Source organism: Hemitrygon akajei, chromosome 20 (genome assembly GCF_048418815.1).
Source record: "Hemitrygon akajei chromosome 20, sHemAka1.3, whole genome shotgun sequence".
NCBI classification, from domain to species: domain Eukaryota; kingdom Metazoa; phylum Chordata; class Chondrichthyes; order Myliobatiformes; family Dasyatidae; genus Hemitrygon; species Hemitrygon akajei.
In genome coordinates, this window is record NC_133143.1 from 7,724,113 (window position 1) to 7,748,288 (window position 24,176).

General features: G+C 47.2%; 1 protein-coding gene across 8 annotated transcripts in view; it reads right to left on the reverse strand.

Annotated features, from left to right (window-relative positions):
* The window catches only part of LOC140742202 (ras-responsive element-binding protein 1-like), a 301,827-nt gene that overhangs the window by 106,192 nt on the left and 171,459 nt on the right, over positions 1–24,176 (reverse strand). For 6 of the 8 annotated variants that reach the window (XM_073073016.1, XM_073073020.1, XM_073073013.1 and 3 more), the window contains 4 exons: positions 23,013–23,150; positions 21,038–21,237; positions 15,120–15,209; positions 11,998–12,161 (listed from right to left, as the gene is read on the reverse strand). In XM_073073016.1, the coding sequence (XP_072929117.1) occupies positions 11,998–12,161; positions 15,120–15,209; positions 21,038–21,237; positions 23,013–23,150 (592 nt within the window). The remainder of the gene's footprint in view (positions 1–11,997; positions 12,162–15,119; positions 15,210–21,037; positions 21,238–23,012; positions 23,151–24,176) is intronic. The other 2 variants (XM_073073018.1, XM_073073017.1) reach the window with 1 other exon arrangement.

Sequence of the window (24,176 nt, forward strand, 5' to 3'; positions counted from 1 at the left end):
TTGATCAGTAACTCAAAGTATCTCTCAGTGTGGTTGTGTGATCCAAGTCAAGTTTATTGTCTTAAGCACAAGTACATGTATGCACAAATGCAATGAAAAATTTACTTGCAGTATCACTGGGAAAATTTAAACATAAATTTTCAACGAATTTTATGTAACATCCAGGAATTTAAAAATGCCACTTTTCTCCCTGATGTTCCCCCAGTGTAGACTGGTACATGTTGAACCTCCTTCCCCTTCCTCAAATCAACAATCAGCTCTTTAGTTTTGCTGACACAGGTTGTTGCTGCAGCACCTCTCAACCCCTATCTCACTTACCAGTTGTGATTCTTCCAACAACAGCAGTGTCGTTGGCAAATTTGAAGATGGCATTGGAGCTGCATTTAGCCACAGTCATGTGCATTTAGAAAGTAGAGCAGGGGCTAAACACACAGCCTTGTTGATAATCAGTAAGGTGGAGATGAGGCTAGCATTTCTCAACAGTTGAGGCCAGCAGATGAGGACGTTGCGTGTCCAGTTGATGGGAGTTTGGAAAAAGCAAATTACAAGCAAATAAGTGGGGGATGGGACTGCTTTTTGAGCTGGCATAGATGGGCTGAATCACCTCCTTCTCTATCATAAGGAAGTATCTGAAAGTAGGAAACCCAACAAGATGTGATCTTATAGAGGTGTATAAAATCGTAAGAGACAAAGACAGAGTGAATGCACTCAGTCTTAGACTACAGGGTACAAGTTTAAAGGTGAGGGGATGAGATGAGGGGCTCTGGAGGAGTTCATCGATTGTGGTAGCGAAACTTCTCTTCATCTGGGCTGTTTCTTGGTAGCTCGTCAGATGGAGATGGTCGTCCTGTAGATTGTCTGGCAGGCTTGTTAATGGGCTGTGCTTGAACAAGCTGCTGTGTGCCCAACAGTAAGAGAAGCTAGCCGAGTCAGCAGTGACTTCCTCCTGAACCCAATCACCTTCACGTGCTTGTAAGTGGTTGCCCCACTGGGAGAATGTCCGGGAGTGGCATCATCCAGCAACTGATGTAAAACACAACTGTGAAAAACGTGTACCATATTGTGCTAAGTGAAAAGGAGACAGGAGTTAATCTGGCCACTTAGTGCGCAAGGGAAGCGTGATCTATTGTTCCCCACTGCAAGCAACCAAGCACTCCTTCCCCTGCGCCACATTAACCTGTCTCCTCTCCATGGCTCCATTCTACACAGATATTTAGGAGGTGAACAGGCAGCTGAACAGGAAGTTTCTGTTTATCTCCACCAGCCGGCAAAGCCTGCTGGATAAGATATGATCGTCAGGCTATTTTGAAGCAATTCGATCACTCTTTAACACTTCCCCTCCCAGCCAACTGCCAAAAACATCTCCAAGAACTCTACTGGGATGTAAAAGAGAAGTGACCCACAGCTACCCTGCAGGAACACCAACACAGTTCATAACTCAAGCTTCATTATCACTCAACCGTATATGGATACCCATGAGTACAGCCAAGTGGACGGCATTCCTGCAGGGCAAAGGTGCAGCACACAATAACAACGGGCACGCGCAGCACCAACGGGCACACGCAGCACCAACAGGCACGCGCAGCACCAACGGGCACGCGCAGCACCAACGGGCACGCGCAGCACCGACGGGCACGCGCAGCACCGACGGACAAACGCAGCACCGACGGGCACACGCAGCACCGACGGGCACGCGCAGCACCAACGGACACACGCAGCACCAACGGACAAACGCAGCACCGACGGGCACACGCAGCACCAACGGGCACGCGCAGCACCAACGGACAAACGTAGCACCAACGGGCACGCGCAGCACCGACGGGCACACGCAGCACCGACGGGCACACGCAGCACCAACGGACAAACGCAGCACCAACGGGCACGCGCAGCACCGACGGGCACACGCAGCACCAACGGGCACACGCAGCACCGACGGGCACACGCAGCACCGACGGGCACACGCAGCACCAACGGACAAACGCAGCACCAACGGGCACGCGCAGCACCGACGGGCACACGCAGCACCAACGGGCACACGCAGCACCGACGGGCACACGCAGCACCGACGGGCACGCGCAGCACCAACAGGCACGCGCAGCACCAACGGGCACGCGCAGCACCAACGGGCACACGCAGCACCGACGGGCACGCGCAGCACCGACGGGCACGCGCAGCACCAACGGGCACGCGCAGCACCAACGGGCACACACAGCACCAACGGGCACGCGCAGCACAAGGTATCAGTAAGCTAACGTTTTGAAGAAGAATTACTGTGACTGTTGTGCAGTCCGTCAAAACTCAGGTGGTAAGTAAGGAGTGAACTCAGTGACTAATGCCTGCTGGCAAGTCAGCTGTTGACTGCTAGTGTAGAAGGGAATAAGGAAAACAAACAAAGCTGTGTCATTATTAAAAATGCTGAAATGCTCCCTAGTTTAATGGTTCTGCCTTTAGCTACCAGAATACTAAATCCTCTCTCCAGACATTTCTGCCTCTCCTGCCTTCTTTAACTTGATCGTTAAAATCGCCTTCTCTTTCTAACCTAGATTTTGACACTTGGCCCTAGTTTGAGACAAAGTTTGATTGGGAACAGCTCTGTGAATCACAAAGTGTACACTTGCAAGCTAAGTGTGTGACATAAATACTTCTGGCTGATAAATTAAGCATCTCTCTCTAAAACTTGCATCCCTGGACTAACATCTGCAAATCTGGGCTGATGACAGGAGTTCAAATCCCACCATGGCCAAAGGTTTATTAAAATTCAGCTAATTAATATGGTTTACTCAGAAAATGACCTCCAACCCAAAGTTTTTAGGGAAAGAAAACCACTGTCCTTTCTAGTCCAACTGCAGACATACAGGAATGTGGCTGACCAACTCTTAATTGCCTGCTGAAATGGCTCAGCGAGCCACTTTGGCAATTAGAGGCAGGCGGTAAATGTAGGTCTGCCTGTGGTATCCACTTCCTGTCACTGAGTGAAGGAAAGTTAGACCATAACACTGCTCAAACTGGAGTCTGACTTTTCCAACAAAAACTATTTGCATTTTTATAGTACCTTTAACACAGCCAGCGGGATACTGGGAGGGGCTGGCCGACTTCACCGTGATGGACATACTGCTGGGCCTATCAGAAGATGGGAGGCTGCTTAGGAAAGAAATGCTTCCATTCACATTCTTACAGCATGAGTTACCAATGACAGGGTCAGGGCCACTGCAATCTGCAGCAATAGGACAAGAGGGAGGACCGTGGCTACCCAGCTGATGAGTACCCTACAAGATACTTGAAATAAACTGATTAAACAGACTCTGAGTATTTGAAATAGAAAGTACTCTGATTAAAGCAGCGAGAAAAGTGGAAGCTTTGGTTAGGCCCACAAGCACCTAGATGGGTAAGGCGGCTGTGTATCTCTCCGTTCTCTGGTTAGGCCCACAAGCACCTAGATGGGTAAGGCGGCTGTGTATCTCTCCGTTCTCTGGTTAGGCCCACAAGCACATAGATGGGTAAGGCAGCTGTGTATCTCTCCGTTCTCTGGTTAGGCCCACAAGCACCTAGATGGGTAAAGCGGCTGTGTATCTCTCCGTTCTCTGGTTAGGCCCACAAGCACATAGATGGGTAAGGCGGCTGTGTATCTCTCCGTTCTCTGGTTAGGCCCACAAGCACATAGATGGGTAAGGCGGCTGTGTATCTCTCCGTTCTCTGGTTAGGCCCACAAGCACATAGATGGGTAAGGCGGCTGTGTATCTCTCCGTTCTCTGGTTAGGCCCACAAGCACATAGATGGGTAAGGCGGCTGTGTATCTCTCCGTTCTCTGGTTAGGCCCACAAGCACATAGATGGGTAAGGCGGCTGTGTATCTCTCCGTTCTCTGGTTAGGCCCACAAGCACATAGATGGGTAAGGCGGCTGTGTATCTCTCCGTTCTCTGGTTAGGCCCACAAGCACATAGATGGGTAAGGCGGCTGTGTATCTCTCCGTTCTCTGGTTAGGCCCACAAGCACATAGATGGGTAAGGCGGCTGTGTATCTCTCCGTTCTCTGGTTAGGCCCACAAGCACATAGATGGGTAAGGTGGCTGTGTATCTCTCCGTTCTCTGGTTAGGCCCACAAGCACATAGATGGGTAAGGCGGCTGTGTATCTCTCCGTTCTCTGGTTAGGCCCACAAGCACATAGATGGGTAAGGCGGCTGTGTATCTCTCCGTTCTCTGGTTAGGCCCACAAGCACATAGATGGGTAAGGCGGCTGTGTATCTCTCCATTCTCTGGTTAGGCCCACAAGCACATAGATGGGTAAGGCGGCTGTGTATCTCTCTGTTCTTTGGGGCACCTCCTGAACATAGAGCTGCTCGGTCAAGCAATAATTCTCAGGGTGGTTCTGAGGCCTCAGCACTGTGCTTCTTTGTACTCAACAGCACAAAGCAATGTGACCCAGAGAGTCAATGAGATTCTCCTTCTTGAAGCTAACCCAGAACGGGGGTACGACTCTTTGAAAAACAACTATTTATATTTCCACACACAAAAATCCAACTGCAGATGCTGTGGATCAAAGAATATGTACACGACACTGGAAGAACTCAGCAGGCCAGTCAGCATCCATAAGAAAAGAGTAGCCAATGTTTCGGGCCGGGACCCTTCATCAGGAATGGGGGGAAGAGAGGGCCGAAGCCCAGTAATAGAAATAGGGGAGGGGGTAGGGCCTAGAGGCGCCAGGTGGAAAACCAATCAGAGGAAGGATAAAGGGGGAGGGGGAGGGGATAAGCATGAAAGAACTGTAGAGATAAAGAAGCAGAAAGTTGAAAGGGGAGAGAGGCAGAGAGGGACCTGGGATAGGGGGAAGGGGAGGGAATTACCAGAAATTGGAGAATTCAATGTTCATACCACCAGGCAGGAGGCTACCCAGATGGTAGATGAGGTGTTGCTCCTCCAACCGAAGTTTGGCCTCATCATGGCAGTAGAGGAGGCCATGTATGGACATATCTAGATGGGAATGAGAGGCAGAGTTGAAGTGGGTGGCAACCGGGAGGTGGGGGGGGGTGTGTGTGTGTGTGTGTGTGATTAGTGCAACAAAAGATCAGTAAAGAACAAAGAATAGTGAGCTAGTGTACACGGGTTCATTGTCCATTCAGAAATCTGATAGTGGAGGGAAAGAAGCAGTTCCTGAATCGCTGAGTGTGTGTCTTCAGGTTCCTGCACCTCCTCCCTGATGGTAACAATGAGAAGAGGGCATGTCCTGGGTGATGAGGGTCATTAATGACAGATGCCACCTTTTGAAGATGTCCTGGATGCTGGGGAGGCTAGTGTCCATGATGGAGCCGGTTGCAGATTTTTCTGATCCTGTGCCGTGATCTCTCCATACCAGGTGGCGAAGCAGCCTGCTGGAGTGCTCTCCACGGTACATCGTAGAAATTTGCGAGTCTTTGGTGACATATCAAGTCTCTTCAACTCTTAATGAAATATAGTCACTGTCGTGCCTTCTTTGTAATTACATTAATATACTGGGGCCAGGATAAATCTTCAGGGATGTTGACACCCAGGAACTTGGAACTGCTCACCCTTTCCACTGATCCCTCAGTGAAGACTGACATGTGCTTCTTTCCTGAAGTCCACAATCAATTCCTTGGACTTACTGACGTTGAGTGCAAGGTTGTTGTTATGACACCATGCATTCCGCCGATCTATCTCACTCCTGTACACCTCATCACAGTATGAAATTCTGCCAACTACAGTTGTGTCATCAGCAAATTTATAGATGGCATTTAGGCTGTGCCTGGCCACAGTTGTGGGTGTAGAGCGATAGAGCAGTGGGCTAAGCACACATCACTGAGGTGTGCCAGTGACGGGGAGATGCTATTCTGATCTGTGATGACTGTGGTCTCCCGATGAGGAAGTCAACGATCCAGTTGCAGTGGGAACTTGAGCTACGAGAAGACGTTAGGTAGGCTGGTTCTGTTTTCCCTCAAGCAAAGGAAGCTAAGGGTGACCTTAGAGAGGTATAAAAAATCTCAAGACGAACAGACAACACAAATTGTCAAATTGTCTGACTTCCCTCCTCTTCTCCCCCAGAAGAGGGGAGTCTAAAACCAGTGGTCACAGGACAGGAGCCATAGTGGAGTGAGAGAGGAGGCCCATTTCCAGAGCACCCACCATGTCCCCTATCACCAGGAGAAGAATGGTGGGTGTGCGCTCTCCCACACCACTCCTGCTGAGTTCATTTTGCTTCAGGCAAGTGGGCGGTGGGCTGCAATCACGTGGACCAGATCCCAGCATCTGCAGTTTCTTGTCTCACCAAGTATGCCAGCCCAGGTGAGGACAGCCATTCTGAGCCAGGGACCAAATTCTTTCCCGGCTCCCGGCATTCCCCGCCCTCCAGCAGATGGGAAAAAATCTAAATACGCCACAAGGATTAAAGCGGGGATGGTTTTAACCAGGGACTCTTTGCTGAGGTTTTCGTTACCCAAGCAACTGTTTCCGTCTCTCCGAAAGTCAAAGCAGGATGTGAAAGTTCCCATCTCATTTTTATTTCCTAATTTTTAAAAGCTTATTTTTGTGTTCCTTTCTATAACCCTTCTCCAGACACTGAGCTGTGAACGGTGGTGATATTCCAAAGGGGACGGGGGTGGGTTCTACTAGTGATCCGGGGAACTCTGCTGGTATCCCTCACTCCATGGCCATTGGTCGGACCTGGGCAGGACAGGACAGGCATCTCAATAAGGAGAAGGGCTGATGTTCGGTGGGTCTGGGGCTTAATGCTTTCACCATTCAGTCTGTTGATGCTAGGATACTGTTCAGAGGTCGAGTCTCTGCAACAACGAAGCCTCTACCCTGGGCCGTGAATATTCTGGATAAACTCAAGACCAAAGTCCATGGGTTTTGGTACTTAAGGGAATTAAATGGAGATCAGGTGGGGCTGAGTTGGTACCAGTGACTCTGAGCTATAGGCAGACTGATTTACAGAAACTAGGTACGTTAGAGTAAACGAGTTACACGGCAGAGAAACAATCTTCTTGTCCACATCATCCATGCCAACTGGGCTAACTCCATTGGCCCACATGCCTCTGAAACTTTCCCATCCATGTACCTGGCACAATGGCTACTAAAAGAGCAGGATGCCCTTCCCTCCTTTCTGTCCCTCAGGATCCTGAAACTGCCCAGCAACGCACTCAGACTGCCGCGGTTCAAGGAACAGCTCATCATCACGTTCGAGAGGGAAATGAGGGATGGCCAGTGGACGCAGGCCTTGCTGGCAGAGCTCTAACACATAAAGGAATGCTTGAAAAGCAAATCAACCTCAAATATCACACGTCTAAGGTGCTCACTACTTAACACTTCAGCGGCAGTATCATCATCTTCAGCTCAGAGTGTGGAAACATCTGTTTCCTCTGGCCACTGTGCAGAAGTAACCAGGGAAACAGCCCGTGGCCAGCAGAGCCGGGGGCCTGTGGAAGAATTCAGACACTTCCACAAAACCAGCCCTCCCTTCCCCCCCGAGGGAAAGCAGCAACAGAGGGAGGGTGGAAATGGTGTCCTGTGCCTGCACTTGTGCAAGTTGTGTCACTGCTGATTTTGTAAGCGGCATTGTCTCAATTCCTGCATTTGTTACAGCTTCCTCTGTGAATGTTACTACTTTATTCAGTGCAGTAAATCTCCGACCACAGAGGCACTTCTGGGAATAACAGCAGGCCTGTCCTGCCCTGCCCTGCAAGCATGGGAGAAAGGGCAGGGCGATGGAGCTACTCCCCATGAAACGGGCAAAGGTTTCGAGGAAAGAGTTCTGCACACATTTGTAACTCCACCTGCCTCTTACAGTGAGGTAGCGAAATAACCGTGAGTGCAAAATGTTAACAGGATGTGTGCAAGCTGTGGTTCCGTTGGTAACACTTTCACTTTAGAGACCGAAAGTTGTGGTTCTGTCACAACCTAAGCTCAAGCTTTAGGCTGATTTGCTGCTGCAGCACAGAGGGAGTACAGCAGTGTCACACGTTCTGAAGAAACCATAACCCACTTACACTCGAGTTAAACTTTTAAAAGCAGCTGCTGAACTTTCTCTACATCATGGGCTGGTACAACAATCCACATGTGCAGAAGTGCGACAAGTTGTAGAGAGCAGGGAGCTCTGTACAATACATCTCGGGCAGGAGACATCCCTCCCCACCACTGGTAGTATCAAGGTGCTGTCTCAAGAAAGAAACATCAATCATCAAGTCTCCCCACCCTCCAGACCATCTCAGTTACTGTGGAGTAGGAGGTACAGAGCCATACCACCACCATCACCAACCTGCACACCCCTAATCACTACAGCTTAGCGACCACATTCAGCACTTTGCACTAAAATAAGACCATACGATATCGGAGCAGAATTAGACTTCTGTCCATCGAGTCTGCTCCGCCATTTCATCATGGCTGATCCAATTTTCCTCTCAGCCCCAATCTCCTGCCTTCTCCCCGTATCACTTCATGTCCTGACCGATCAAGAATCCAGCAACCTCTGGCTTAAATGTACATAAAGCCTGGGCCTCCACAGCTGCCGTGGCAAAGAATTCCACAGATTCACCACTCTCTGGCTAAAGAAATTCCTCCTCATCTCCATTCTCAAAGGACACCCCTCTATTCTGAGGCTGTGTCCTCTGGTCTTAGACTCTCCCGCCATAGGAAACATCCTCCACATCCACTTTATCAAGGCCTTTTGCCATTTAATAAGTTTCAATGAGGCCACCCCTCATTCTTCTGAATTCCAGCGAATACAGGCCCAGAGCCATCAAACGCTCTTCATTATGACAAACTGTTCAACCCTGCAATCATTTTCATCAACCTCCTTTGAACCCTCTCCAGTTTCAGCACATCCTTTCTAATATAATAGGCATAAACCTGCTCACAATACTCCAAGTGAGGCCTCACCAGTGCTTTATAAAGCCTCAACATTACATCCTTGCTTTTGTATTCTAGACCTCTTGAAATTAATGCTAACATTGCATTTGCCTTCCTCACCACCGACTCAACCTGCAAATTAACCTTCACGGAATCCTGCAAAAGGACTCCCAAATCCCTTTGTACCTCAGATTTTTGTACTCTCACTCCATTTAGAAAATAGTCAATCCTTTCATTTCTTCGACCAAAGTGCATGACCATACACTTCACGACACTGTCTTCCATCTGCCACTTCTTTGCCCATTCTCCTAATCTGTCTAAGTCCTTCTGTAGCCTCTCTACTTCATCAAAACTACTTGCCTCTACACCTATCTTGATATCATCTGCAAACTTAGCAACAAAGTCATCAATTCCATCATCCAAATCATTGACATATAACGCAAAAAGAATCTGTCCCAAAGCAGACCTCTGTGGACCACCACCAGTCACCGGCAGGCAAATAGAGAAGGCTCCCTTTGCCCCCTGCCAATCAGCCACTGCTTTATCCATGCTAGAACCTTTCCTGTAATACCAAGGGCTCGTAGCATGTTAAGCAGTTTCATGTGCAGCACCTTGTCAAAGGCTTCAGAAAATCCAAGTGTACAACATTAACTGATTCTCCTTTGTCTACCCTACTTGTTATTCCTTTAAAGAATTCCAACAGGTTTGTCAGCAAGATTTTCCCTTGAGGAAACCATGCTGACTTTGGCCTATTTTATCACGTGGTTCCAAGTATCCCAAAACCACATCCTTAACAATCAACTCTAACATCTTCCCAACCATGGAGGTCAGACTAACTGGCCTGTAATTTCATTTCCTCTGCCTCTCTCCCTTCTTGAAGAATGGAGTGACATCTGCACGTTGTTTATAGATGTTGTTGATCTATCCTATTCATGATTCTTTCTTGCAAAAATTGTGCATCATTTATTTTTAATTTGTATTTTGCTTGTCAATGCTGCTTATCTGATGCTTTGAGCCTGTGATGCTGCTGCAAGTGTGTTTTTCATTGCACCTGTGCATTCAAGTACTCGTGCAGATGACAATAAACTCAATTATATACCACTGCTGCAGATGATACTAAAATTGGTCGCACCATTGAAAGTGAAGAAGGTCATCAATAATTATGGGGGAGTTTTGATCAGTTGAGTAAGTGGGCTGTGGAATGGCAAATGGAGTTTAATTCAGATAGATGTGAGGGTGTTGCAGTTTGGAAAGTCTAGCTAGGGTCCTGGGCAATGTCGTAGGCCAAACAGCTTAGAGTTCAGGTCCATGAAAATAGTCACAGATAGACTATTTTGACCAAAGTCAAAGAAGGCTTTGGTACACTGCACACACAAAATGCTGGAGGAACTCGGCAGCTCAGGCAGCATCTATGGAAATGAATAAACTGTCGATGTTTCAGGCCGAGACCCTTCTTCAGGTCTCTAGCCTTCATCAGTCAGCACACCGAGTATTGAAGCTAGCAGGGTTATGTTGCAGTTGTACAAGATGTTGGTGAGGACAAATTTGGAGTATGGTTTTAATTGTGGTCACTCTGCTATCAGAATGAGAATCAGGTTTATTATCACCGGCATGTGTCATGAAATTTGTTAACTTAACAGCAGCAGCAGTTCAATGCAATACATAATATAGAAGAAGAAAATAAATAAATTACAGTATACATATACTGAACAGATTAAAAGTTGTGCAAAAATAGTAATATATATTAAAAAAAGTGAGGTAGTGTTCATTGTCCATTTAGGAATTGGATGGCAGAGGGGACGAAGAATTACAGAAAAGAGTACAGAAAAGATTTACAAGGATGTTGCCAAAACATAAAGGATTGAATTATCGAGAGAGGATGGACAGGCCAGGACTTTCCTCGAACGGTGTCTGTGAGAGGAGCAGGATTGTCTATGTTTTAGGTTGACATGACATGTCAGGGCTGAGAGTGCAGACGTGAGTAGTCAGTATTGGGTAGGTGAGGTGTGGGAGAGAGCAGCCAGAAGGGATTGATGGATTGGGGGGGGGGGGGGGGGGGTGAAGGACGATGGACAGATCGGGCCTGCTGAGGGAGGAGTGGAATTGAGACATGATAGATGAAAACAGAAAAGAAAGAGGTAAAGCAAGGTTGTGGAGGGTGTATGAAGATTGGAGGGAGATTAACAGTAACACATCTGCTATCAGTGGTGGACTCTGCTGAGTTACGGAAGGTGATAATGGAGACACAGGGACTGCAGATACCAGAAGCTGGATCCAGATGGAGATTCACCCAGAAACATTGACTCTCCATAGCTGATGCATGAAGGTGATAAGGTGAACCAAGAGCAGACCGAGAGAGGGGAGGGGAGAGCTGGTGGCGAAATCTGTGGGTAGTGGGTAGATGGGAGCAGGAGGGGGGCAAGAAGAAGAGGATGGGGACAAAAGTAGGATGGGTAAGGGAAAGGAAACAAAAATGGGAGGACGGGAAGTCGGGGGGGGGGGGGGGGTGTGGTGAACACTGGAGGTTAGAGTTACTGGAACTGGGGCAGTGAGAATCCCAAATCTGACCCCACTGCAGCCAACCCCAAGCATGGCATAAACACAAGAGATTCTATAGGTACTAGAAATCTCCAGCAATCTGGAGGAATTCAGCCAGCCAGCCAGCATCTATGGAGGGGAATAAACAGTCGATGGTTTGGACCAAGACCCTTTATCAGGACTGGAAAGGGAGGGGGTAGGAAAAGCAGGAGGAGGAGCCGGAATGGGAAGGTGGGGAACAAGTTGGCAGGAGACAGGTGAGACCAGGTAGAGGGAATGTGAGTGGATGGAGGAAGGAGATGAAGTAAGAAGCTGGGAGAGGATAGATAAGCAGTCCGCGGTGCCCAGCAGATGCTTTTGACCCATGTCCCTTTAAGTTCCACCCTCACCTCCCTGCTCCTTAAACTATACAATTTGCAGGATTTCCGAAGCATTGAGCATCAATGCTAGACACATCAGCGAAGGAGGACCACATCATGGTTCCTGCAGTGAGATGCTCATCTGCCCCAGGTTCCTGCCATCTTGCTCTGTGAATTTGTCTAGTTTCTGACAGAGATGGCACGCTCACCACAAGACTCCACCTCCACCCTCCACACAACTCACCTGTGCATGTTACCATTGGTGGTGAAGGCTTGCTGACAGATCGAGCAGGTGTAGGGCCGCTCCCCAGAATGGACCAGCATGTGTCGATCTAGTGAACTGGCTGAGCTCAGCGATTTGCCGCAGATGCTGCAGGAATGGTTGTTCCCTCCATTGTCTGTGTTGTGCTGTAAAGACATGGTGTACTCCAATTAAACATGGTGCCCAGCAAGCTAGTCCTACTTGTCCACATGTGGCCTTTATCTCTCCATAAACCTGTGTCAAGCACTTCTTCTCACAGCTCAATCCTTGCATGTATCATCCTCTGCATGAAGAAACTGACACTCAGGTTCTTTGTGAATTGTCCCCCTCTCACCTGAAACCTACGCCCTCTAATTTTTCACTCCCCTTTCCTGGGAAAAAGACTATATGTGTTCACCCTATCACTATCCTTCCTGATCTTACACACCTCTGGAAGGTCACACCCTTAGCTCCAATGCTGCAGTGAATAAGATCCTGGCCAACCTCTCCATAAACCGGGCCCCTAAGCCCTGGCAACATACCTGCAAATCCTCTCTGCCTTTTTCCAGAGCGACTGGGTCACGTCAGCACCGTGCCCTCAGAAAGTAGGCCTCTGGGAATGGCACTCATGAGGCTTTTAGATGGAATATGCAGAGAATGGTGAGATATGGACCATATACGGGGAGATGAGACTTGGCGTCAGTCCTGGTGGTCTGAATGGCCTGTTCCTGCGCTGGACCATTGTAAGACCCAAGTGAACTGCCGCAGACTCAGTGTAACTGTGGACACACTCACTCCGACACTCTGTTAAGTTAGCAGAACTGGTCGCCAATGTCAAGGCTACGTAGAAGGAAGGGGAAGGAGGTCTGAATAAAAGAACTTCAGTGAAGCAAACAGTGAATGGAAATGCCTCTCTCCTGGTAACCCTTAGCTGCACTTGGTAAAAGTTAAACAGCAGCACAGCTTCAACTCCGTTCCAAACCTTCTCTTCATCCCTCTGCACCTATACTTGTGTCACATTGCCTACCGTGAGAAACTTACCAGGCTTGCTGTCTAACAACATGAACATTGGGATTTGAGAACACAGGTTACAAAAAAAAGCCAGAATTTAAAATTGTGTGAACCTCATGGGCTTGTTTACATGTAGGACTCATTGTTGGGAGAGGTTCGACAGGCAAAGACTTATTTTCAGGGAGCATAGGAGACTGAGGGGTACACTTACATACACAAGTATATTGAATTATATGGGGCAAAAGTTTGGTGTAAGTGAACACACTTTTTCCCAAGGTTGGGGATCAAAAGGGTATAGGTTTTTGGGACAAGGTCCAGTTAGCCCCACCCTCTCATGTTCTCCAAATTCCTTTTGGATTCCTCTACTCGGGATGGGTTACTTTATCAGGATGGCATTTAATCTCAGTAAGACCATAAGACAAAAGGAGCAGAATGAGGCCATTCGGTCCATCGAGTCTCCTGCACCATTCCATCATGGCGGATTTCTTATTCTTCTCAAACACATTCTCCTGCCTTCTTCCCATAACCTTTTAAGTTTTTCAAGCTTTATAATTTTCCTTTTTTTGGGGTGCTCTACTTGAAAAAAGAGTATGTGATTCACAAATAAAAATTCTCAGTTAAATTGATCAAAATCCCTGCTTCTAATCCTCATTTATGCGAGCAAAGTGTTGGAGCTAAGTACTTTAAACAAGGCACTGTATAACAATGTGACATCCTCAGCCCTATCACTCTGTACAAAGAGAATGAGAATACTTCAGATGAGATGTATAAATCCAGCAGTGATAGCTCTCATGCATTGTAAGATTATACAATAAGGTCACAGATCAAATGAATGTGACAAGAGTCTGTAGTTTGAAGGTCTGCTTCTATTGATCCCGTGGCATGTACAATTATGTTGTGAAACGTGTAGACAAGATGGTTGTTACATGCACTGTCAAAATAATACAAGTTTAATGCAGAGGGATGAGGAATCATCTGCAAGTGCTCATGGCGATCTTGGTGATTGTAGGGATGACTTACAGCCGACTGAAAAGCTTCAGCATGTAGATACTAAGAACGAGGATGTGCTGGAGCTTTTGGAAAGCATCAAGTTGGATAAGTCACCAGACGGGATGTACCTCAGGCTACTGTGGGAGGCGAGGGAGGAGATTGCTGAGCCTCTGGCAATGATCTTTGCATCATCAATGGGGACAGGAGAGGTTCCGGAGGATTGGAGGGTTGCGAATGTTGTTCCCTTATTCAAGAAAGGGAGTAGAGATAGCTCAGGAAATTACAGACCAGCGAGTCATACCTCAGTGGTTGATAAGTTGATGGAGAAGATCCTGAGAGGCAGGATTTATGAACATTTGGAGAGGCATAATATGATTAGGAATAGTCAGCATGGCTTTGTCAAAGGCAGGTCGTAAGTTATGAGCCTGATTGAATTTTTTGAGGATGTGACTAAACACATTGGAGTACTGTGCTCAGTTCTGGTCGCCTCACTACAGGAAGGATGTGGAAGCCATAGAAAGGGTGCAGAGGAGATTTACAAGGATGTTGACTGGATTGGAGAGCATGCCTTATGAGAATAGGTTGAGTGAACTCGGCCTTTTCTCCTGGAGCGACGGAGGATGAGAGGTGACCTGATAGAGGTGTATAAGATGATGAGAGGCATTGATCGTGTGGATAGTCAGAGGCTTTTTCCCAGGGCTGAAATGGCCGGCACAAGAGGGCACAGTTTTAAGGTGCTTAGAAGTAGGTACGGAGGAAATGTCAGGGTAAGTTTTTACACAGAGAGTCGTGAGTGCATGGAATGAGCTGCCAGCGGTGGTGGTGGAGGTGGACATGATAGGGTCTTTTAAGAGACTCGTGGTTGGATACATGGAGCTTAGAAAAATAGAGGGTTATGGGTAACCCTAGGTAGTTCTAAGGTCAGGCCATGCTCAGCATAGCTTTGTGGGCCGAAGGGCCTGTATTGTGCTGTAGGTTTTCCATGTTTCTATGCTCATGTTCATGGTCTTACAAGGGATTTAGAGCAACATTAGGCACTGCATGTAGACCACATCAAACCTACAAAGGTGACTACTGACTGTAGAAAGGCCCTCGGACACAGAGGATAAAAGGTCAGAGCATACCTGTCGAATGTGCATAGTTAATTGGTGCTGGGTCCCACAGTTCTTCCCACATAATGGGCAGATGAAGGAAGACTTCTCTTCTTTGGTTTCCTGCAGGATGACAAAAATTAAGAAACATATCAGAAGTCGAAGAGGTGAGCAGGAGGGAGTGGTCCAGAGAGCAGAGAGCAGCCCAATGGAGTGTAAGGGTGCTGGCCACATTCTCAGCCGCTCCCCCAAGGCACCTTACACTCCCGTAATGGTTCCTCTTGCTTTGGAAGACAGCTCATAAAAGAAAGAATTTCCAGAAAGGGTTGCCCTCTGACAACTTTACTCTCACTACAAGCAAGTGGGATCTCTTTCATACAAAGAAAAAGCCTCTGAATAATAAGGAAAAGATAGTTGTTGGCCTTAGCAGTTAGGTGCCCACAATGTGCTGGGACGATGACAGACCCATGATACAGCTAACTGCTTTCTCCAGAGCTGGTAGAGACTTCTCAGATAGAGACAAAACCCCATGCAGCAGGTGGTGCTCTTTTCCCACCTTCAACACCCCGACCCCCAGGGAGAGCTCTCCAATCGGATGCACTCCTCCATACCTTTCAACAGGATGGAAAAATGGACCGTTCTGACATCCATCCAGCTGCCACAAGCAATCTGCTGGAGGACCTCAGCCAGTCGGGCAGCATCAGCGGGAGGAAGGGAAGAGAGTTGTTGACATTTCAAGTTGAGACTAATGTGGGGTCTCAACCTGAAACATCGACAAATCCTTTCCCTTCCCTCAGAGACGATGCTCAACCCGCTGAGTTCTGTGTTGCTCCCCATCTGCAGTGGCCCCCGTCTCTCTTTCATCCATTCGCTTGCTGATGGATCTGTTTCCAACATCCTATCAACAAATGAATTCCAAATCACAAAAGCAATACAGAAGGCCAATCAGTCGATCTGGTCTGTATGGCTCTGTGCTATCTGGCTTCTTTGTAAATGAGTCTTTCTGTAAATACTCAAACCCAAACCAGGGTTGTGTGCGCATCACTCTGCCTTCAGCTGGCCACTTTTGACCAATGCAAAGTTATCCCTAAAGGCTTAACAGAAAAATCATTCATATTTTCATTCCCTGATCAAATGTAATGTTGACTACAAAAGTCAACCATACAGAATTTACATTTTTAATTGTTCTGCTTTAGAAATGCCTCATGAGAATTCTGCAAAGTTCATAACCAACAACCAACCTAGTCTATTCATACTGCTCAAGATACTGCTCTGTGTAAAGGTCTTAGGCATCTGTATACTGCCAGGGTACCAAAGACTTTCTACAGTACTGTGTTTGTCAACGTGGAGCGGAGACCGAGTTTGTAAATCTAGTGGGAACAAAGGATATCCGGAATGGTGAGGGTGGAGCGCCGCGGGAGGGGGGTGTGTGGGATATGTGGCATAGAAGAAATGCCAGAGGTGGGCAGTGGCACTGGTGCAGACACACCACCCCGAGACACCAAGCAAGGTCATTTGAATTCAAACAATGGGTTTATTGATCATTACAGAATGTCTCTCTGGTGCTTGTTGCTCCCTTCCCCTTTTTCCAATCATAATTTCCCCTTCCTACTCTCAGTCCACAATAGAGACCCATATCAGGATCAACTATGTCTCACCTATGTCATCACTCACCTATGTCGTGAAACTTGCTTTTATGCAGCAGCAGTACAGTGTAATACATAAAATTCCTACAGTACTGTGCAAAAGTCGTGTGTGTGTGTGTGCACGCACACGCGCTTGTGTCTAAGACATTCACACAGTGCCGTTTAATTCTGGCAGAGTGGCCTGGGGAGTGAAACCATGGCCGGAAACAGGGCTACAGGTGTTTGCTCACACTGTGGTAAATGAGAATTTTGTTGAAGATATGAGAAAGTTGAACAAATCTGTCAGATTTAGCTGCATTTCAGGGAGACTGTAATTTGATGGACTCTATCTTTTTATAGAATCATTACAGGATGATGCCATTCTGCCCATCAAATCTGTGCTGTCTTCCACCAAAGCAATCCTTCAGTCCCACAAGACCTACTTTTCACTATCTTTGCAATGTTTTTAAGGGCAAGGATATGTTTTATTTTTTAGCCAGGGCTTCTTCTGTGCCACACATATAAATACCCTTTATGTACAAGGCCTTAGAGAGTGTGCAGCGTGAGCTTCACCTCCAGTGGCAACCCTTGGCTTCTGCAGCTTACTCAGCCAGGTTTTACCAGTGTCATTCTTCTCTGGTGATGAAGTTTAGAGGGGCAGCCTGACCTAGGCAGCGTGGCTGTGGCTTCATATCTTTCTCACGATGGACTGTTCTGAGTTCCGATGTACATTCAGTGGTCTTGTATTTGTGCCTCTCCATTATCATTTCCCTGACTTGCATTGTATGCTCTTTTGTCCTCATTTTGGTTTGCTCTGTTGAATGTCTACCTTATTGTTGGACCTTACAGAGAGAGGGTACCTATTCTTATGAATCTATTGAAAACAGGTGATCCTCCAATTTTCTACATCAATAAATTGGGTGGGTTGGTAAGATAATATACAGTGTTGTACCTGAGGAAAGTTAGTGTAGTAATTACAAAGGAGATAAATACTTTTTCAGCCTGTGTTTTGGTTTTTAAAGTTGTTGACAGGCTTCTGGATTTTTTTTGATTTGACATGATGCACAACACTTTGTGGATCAGCTCAAAAAATCCTACAATATATTTAAATTTAGAAAGTGAGGCAGTAAAATTTGAGAATACGTGTGGGGGCTGAATACTTTTTAAGTCACAGTAAGTTATTTTTCGAACAACCCTAATATGGAACATGTGAGGCAAATTGCCCCTTGTGCGTAGGTGAGGAGTAAAGTCTGGGGAGTGGGGAGTGGGAAGCTGAGGAAAACACAAGGGAAATGGTTAGTTCACCACAAGGGTTAGTGTAGAGTTATTTTAATGGTCAGCACAGACTTGGACCTCTTTCCATGCTGTATGACTGTGACTCTGCACAAACCATTGCAGGCATTTAAAAAACAAATGATATTTTTATTGAGTAATGTAATCCAGTGACACTTTTCACCATCACAATGGAACTGAATGTCCAGGGCAGTGTGAAAAGCCTTGACAACGTTCCTCCTGGACTGAATTCCGAGCCATTTCCCGGGCTGCTGACTCTGGTTCTGCCCACCGCGTGCTCCACGACGTGTCAGGCCGTTGCCGCCAGACGGCAGGCAGACAGGCTGCAGCAATCCTGATTGACTCATCAAGGCAGAGTGGTGTAGTATTGAAAGAGGCCCTTCAGCCCAAAGCGTCTCTGCCTATCCCTACCAATCACACTTGCCTGCATTAAATCCACACCTCTTTATGCTTTCTGTCCAGAAACCTTTTAAATTGTCGTTACTGTTCCTGCCTCCACTAGCAGCTCAGACTACTCTTTATTTTTAAAATGTATCGCACAGAACTCCTTTCAACCTCCTCCCCGCTCACCTGTAGCACGTCTTATAGCTTTAGACAGCTCTACCATGAGAAATAGACACTAGCTATCGATCTATGACCTTCCTATTCTATATACAGTAGATTCTGGTCAATTGAGATACATCGTGACCAATACATTTGGCTCAATTAAGTGGCTGTCCCAATTAGCTCAAGTTTCATGGAAATAGTTAAAAAGGTTTAAAAAAAACAATTACCATTTAACTGAGTAACAAATTATGTATTAACTGAAATACGGAACAGATGGGAACAGTACCGGTACCACTAGCGGTTGTCCAGTGACGACAGGAAACCTGAGTAGGACCGGTTATAAAGTGGAACAGCCATTGCTCCAGTGGTGTGAGTAGTCATCACAACTGGGGTCTTCCTCGAGATCAGTGGATGACCATGTCTTGTCATACCCTTCGCTCTCCATGGAGCGTTGCAGAACTGCCTTCCTGGATCTCATCTGCCCGGCCTGCCAGAGCTGACTTCTCACACCAGGACAGGCATGTCCCCGTCTCACCGGGTACCCTCATCCGGTTCAGCCCACCTGTCAAAGAGCTGTTCCATACCAACAGCCTCTTAGAGCTCAGGTGAGAGCTGAGTGTCAGGTGGGGACCAAAGGTGACATTCACCATGATCATCAATACTTTCAAATGAGACTTCTAACCTGGCGAAGGAGTGAAATTGTTTCGTTTTCATTCCTGGCTGAATGCTTGAAACTGCAGTGAGCAAAACAGTTCTGAATTGTCCTATTCCTTATTCCTCTCCAACTATGAATGGCAAAAGTCACTGCTTTCTGAACACAAGCACACACAACAGACGCTATTTCAAAACTGCTCACATCAAGGTGTGTCGTTTTGTCTAAAGGACACGCGGAGCACACTACTGACACCAGTTAGAAACTTTATGGCAACAGCCCCCTGCCCCAATTAAGCAGCATGGTGTTCCAAATAAATGAATGGAATCCCAGCTATTTCCTTGATTTGCTTTTGTTCTTTAAGAATTGTTCCATATAAGTGGTTGCCCCAATTAACCAAAATCCAGTATTTATCTCTTTAATCATCTCTGGACTTTCTTCACTCCAGGGAAATGAGAGTCAGAATATTGAACTCCTCCCGAAAACTCAATCAGTCAACATTTGTGATTCTAATGTATGGATGTGGTGAAACAGCTCATTTTGTACATCTTGTTCATCCCTTTCAAACAGGGATATACTGGCTGGAACAAAATCACTCTTGCAAAGAGTTCAAAAGGCTGCATTTAATGACAGATTAACACAGTGCCAAGTGAGTGTGGCCTGGTGGATAGAGAGCTCTGATAGGAAGAAGTAAGTGAACGCCTAGTATTCTTCAAACAAGGAGCTTCCCTTGTTTCCTGCCCAGAGTTCACTTGGTGGTGTTGGGAAAGGGTGAAGGGGATATCACACTTCGAATGGGATCTCGCTGTGTAGATCCGGCTGCTGAGATTATCACATTACCACTGGGACCCCAAGGCTTTGGAATGTTCTGTGGCATTCCGGCACTGAGAAAGGCAGTACAGACACTTTAAATATTTGCCTTTCCATTTGACAACTGCATGTTTTTACAATTTATCCCTTCTCCGTCCCTTGCACCCTTGCTCTCCATGCTCGTCTGTTCTCTCAGCAGCCTTGCCCCGCCTCCTGCTGTTTAACCTTGGACCACAGATCTGAGTTACTGTGCCAGACTGCCTGGCCTGGGGAATATTGACTCTGCAGTTTATTATTAACCAGGGATAATGCTGTCTCCCATACCAGTACACAGCGCAAAGCCCAGGGCAGGTCAACCAAATAACTGGGCTACAGGGGAAAGTACAAATGTTTACCATGCACACAGCTGCTCCCAGTGGTCTGCAGGTCCTCACTTCAGCCAGCCAGTGCAACAGTTTTAAAAATAAACTAAAAACTTGCACAAAATAAAGCGCGGGTGTGTAGCACGTCCTTGGCAACGCCCCGCAAGAGCTCTGCATTTCTGAGCAGGTGAGGCTGTCACTGCAGGGTGCATCACATGAAAGGCAGTGCAAACCAACCCCCAGACACACCCCGACACACCCACAGTCCCGAGGATCGGACCCTCGTACTGTTTACACTGGACTGCCTGAAGGTAGTACATACAAACGTATCCCAGTAGCTGCCTCTCCCACTGTGTATCAGACACACCCCTCTGCTGGGGACCTTGTTGCTTCCAACCCCCAACCCCACGGCTGTGCGCAGAGCCTCAGCCGACAGGAAGGAAACTGCATCCACGGTAGGCAAGTGCCCAGGAAGCTGGCAGGGTCACTGTCTCAGTGACCTGGGTTCAATCTTCACCTTGGGTGCCGACTCTAGAGTTTGCACATTGTCCCTGTGACCACACCCTCCCAACAAGGTGAACTGTGAGGGAGTGTGGGATCAGCATAGGCCTGGTGTTTCCACTCTGCTTCTCTATGAAGGAGGGCTCTCGGGCAGTTGCCTACCTGCTTGATTTTCCGTGTAGAGGCAGCGATCTTCGTGGGGCTCTTCTCACTTGCAGGCTTGCCCACCTCCGCACTCAGGCTTCCCACGCTCATCACCGTCGACATCATGGACTTCACCGAGGACAAGTCATCACCTTCGGGATTCCTTGGCAAAACGGTTGCTCTCCCCTCCATGGGCACAATCACCTCCGGCTCGTCATCTGTGGAGATAGCGGAAAGATGTTGGCCAGTCGTTTCAAAGAAGGCATCAATGGCTCTGATAGTGGTGATTACCCAAACAGCACCACGGGAAGAGCATTGACATATCAACTGACCTAGCACAGAGATGCTGTTGCAAGGAAGATGTACCAGCGTCTTTACTTTCTGAGAAGGTTAAGGAAGTTTGGCATGTTGACAAACACTCCAGCAAACATCTGGAGGTGTACTGGTAAAAGCATCCGAACTTACTGCATCGTGGTCTGATACAGCAATTCAAATGCACAGGAACACAAGAAGTTCAGCCCAGTACGTCAAAGGCACTTCCAGCCCCACCGCTAGGTGCACCTACACAAGGAACTGTGTCAGGAAGATGACACAGATGTGTCAAAGAGCCCATGGTCATCCTGCTGCCACCACTGGGCAGGAGTGCCACATCAGCACGGTCAACAACAGTCACTTCCCTTCCCTTCTTGAACCAACCAACAGAACCCTGATAACCACCTCTGTACAGCCAATTTGCTTTACAATGGGCCGGCAATTTGTTTTAATTGTGTTCTTTCTTATAAAATTATGGATGATGTATGTTCTCGCTTGTGAATGTTGTGCTGCTGCAAGTTTTTCACTCTACTTGTGTATGACAATAAACCCTGTCTTTGATTTCTTCCACATCAAAGGCAGAGGCTGCACCTCACTGACAGGGCAATGTCCACCCAAACTCCCGGTGCAATATAATAATAGAATGGAGACGCTGATAGTGTTACACTGGAAACCAAAAGGCAGAACGCTGTAATGACAGACTCTGTCCTTCCAACCTGGGGCTGTGTCTGCATGGAACCACTGCTCCAGGACATGCCACTGAAGGACAGCCGGTGTGTCTGTACCAGCTGCACGCCCAGTGGCCATACTGTCCGTTTAAGGAGAAGCTGGCACTGCAAGCCTGTCTCTTGGGTGTGTGTAAGGCCATTTGTCAATTATCTTGGGCCACAGACAATGGCATCATTGTGCATATCATTGGAAGACATCCTTAAATCTTCTGTTAAATATACAATGGTTAACAGAGTACCATAAAATAGAAACACTGCACTGAACTGCAATAAAACCAACTTTAAAATCAGTGCCAACGATTATTAAAAAGGACAATGAAGACTATTTTTGCAAGAACAACCCAGTAGGAATCGAGGAATGGGAGCAGGGCATCCAGTCCATTGAGGCTGGTCAGTCATTAAACGTCACGGCTTACCTGAGAACTAACTCTGTACTTTCCCTGTAATCCTGAAACACCTCAACAACTTCAGATTAATGTGTAACAGCTAACTCACCTCAACACTTGCAAGAAAGAGCTAAATGTTTCACTGGCACTGTCCATGTGGACGAAACGGCCTTCCTTTGAACAAACTGGGTGTTCAACAAGTTTTGAGTGTCTTGTACATTCAAGCAAAATAAAAAGGTCAGTCCACAACTGTGGACATCTTCATGGGTAGGTCTGATACCTAATCATTGGTTTACGGCTGGAGAGTGGATCCCTCACTGGAAACTAGAAGCAACACCACATTGGAGACCGATGGCAGAATCCAGTTGACAGTCTGGGATCCTGTCTGAATTTTAGCCCCACAAAAAAAATGATGCAGTACCTCAACCTCATCAGTACTAACCCTTCCAAGGCATAGAGATGGCCAAAGAATGGCAGAGCTAATGTAAATTGAACTCAAACCCAAGAGAACTTCAGTAAGATCAACAACGACCTCCTTCCTCCCGCCCATACTGAGCCACAAACTACCTCCGCTTCCACTCTGGGCTTTAGGTTGGGCATCGTCGTCAGCTTCCTGGTCTTCACTTCCATCACCTGACAATGTCAGTTCAGCATGAGGGGTCTGGCCCACATCAACCTTCTCCTCTGACCCATTGTCCGCCACTGCTAAAGTCAAGACAGAAAGCAAAGAGTAATTAGAATTAGGGAAAGCATTCAACCTTCCTACAGACCCAGAGCAGCTTTGAGGCATCTTCATATGCGCCCTGTAGAAAGGATACTCTCCACATATCAGGCACAGTGATCCCAATATAGTCACACACACGGCGTGCAGACAAGGCATTTACTTGCCTAACATGCAAGTTGATCCTGTCTCCACCAGATTCTAATTTCGACTCCACTGTCACTTAACTCAGTGACATCCAGTATTACTTAACAAGAGCAACCTTTCTCTCTCTGTGCGGATGCACATGAGGAAGTTCAGGGAATTTGGGGAAAGGGACCATGTACCACAGAAGGGATCCAGGTGTCATCCATGTAATTAGTACAGTACGACACGATGGGCCGAAGGGCCTAACCTGTGATGTACTGTTCTATTTTCTACAGCAAATTAAAACCAACCAATATACACCACGATTACATTCTGGTTGGCCATGACGCTATTACAGCTTGGGGCGGGGAGTTTCAAATTCAATTCCAGCGCACCCTGTGACCGCATGGGTTTTCCTCCAGGTGATCCAATTTCCTCCCACAGTCCAAAGCCGTACCAGTTAGTAGGCTAACTGGTCATGGTAAACTGTCCAGTGATTGGTCTAGTGTTACAAAGGTGGGGTGCTGGGCTGCAAGGGCAGGGTCCGCACTCTACCTAAAGAAAATACAACAGATGCTAGAAATCTTTGTCAGTGAAAAGGAAAATGCTGGAAACTCACAGCAGATCAAATAAATTCAGCTCTTTCCCAGGTCCATACCTGAAATATTATCTCTTTTTCTCTCCATAAAACTTGCCTAACCTGTTAGTGTTGCCAGAACTTCTGTACTCTTTTTGGAAAGAAAAGCACACTGAGGATAAGGTTTTCTGTTTCAGAATTACTTTAAATTGCATTCCGTAGGCATCTCAATGTGCCTAGCAGGTTTAACAGTGGTGCACCGACATTTCCTGCTAAGGTTCATAACCAACTCGACTCCTGGCTAGCT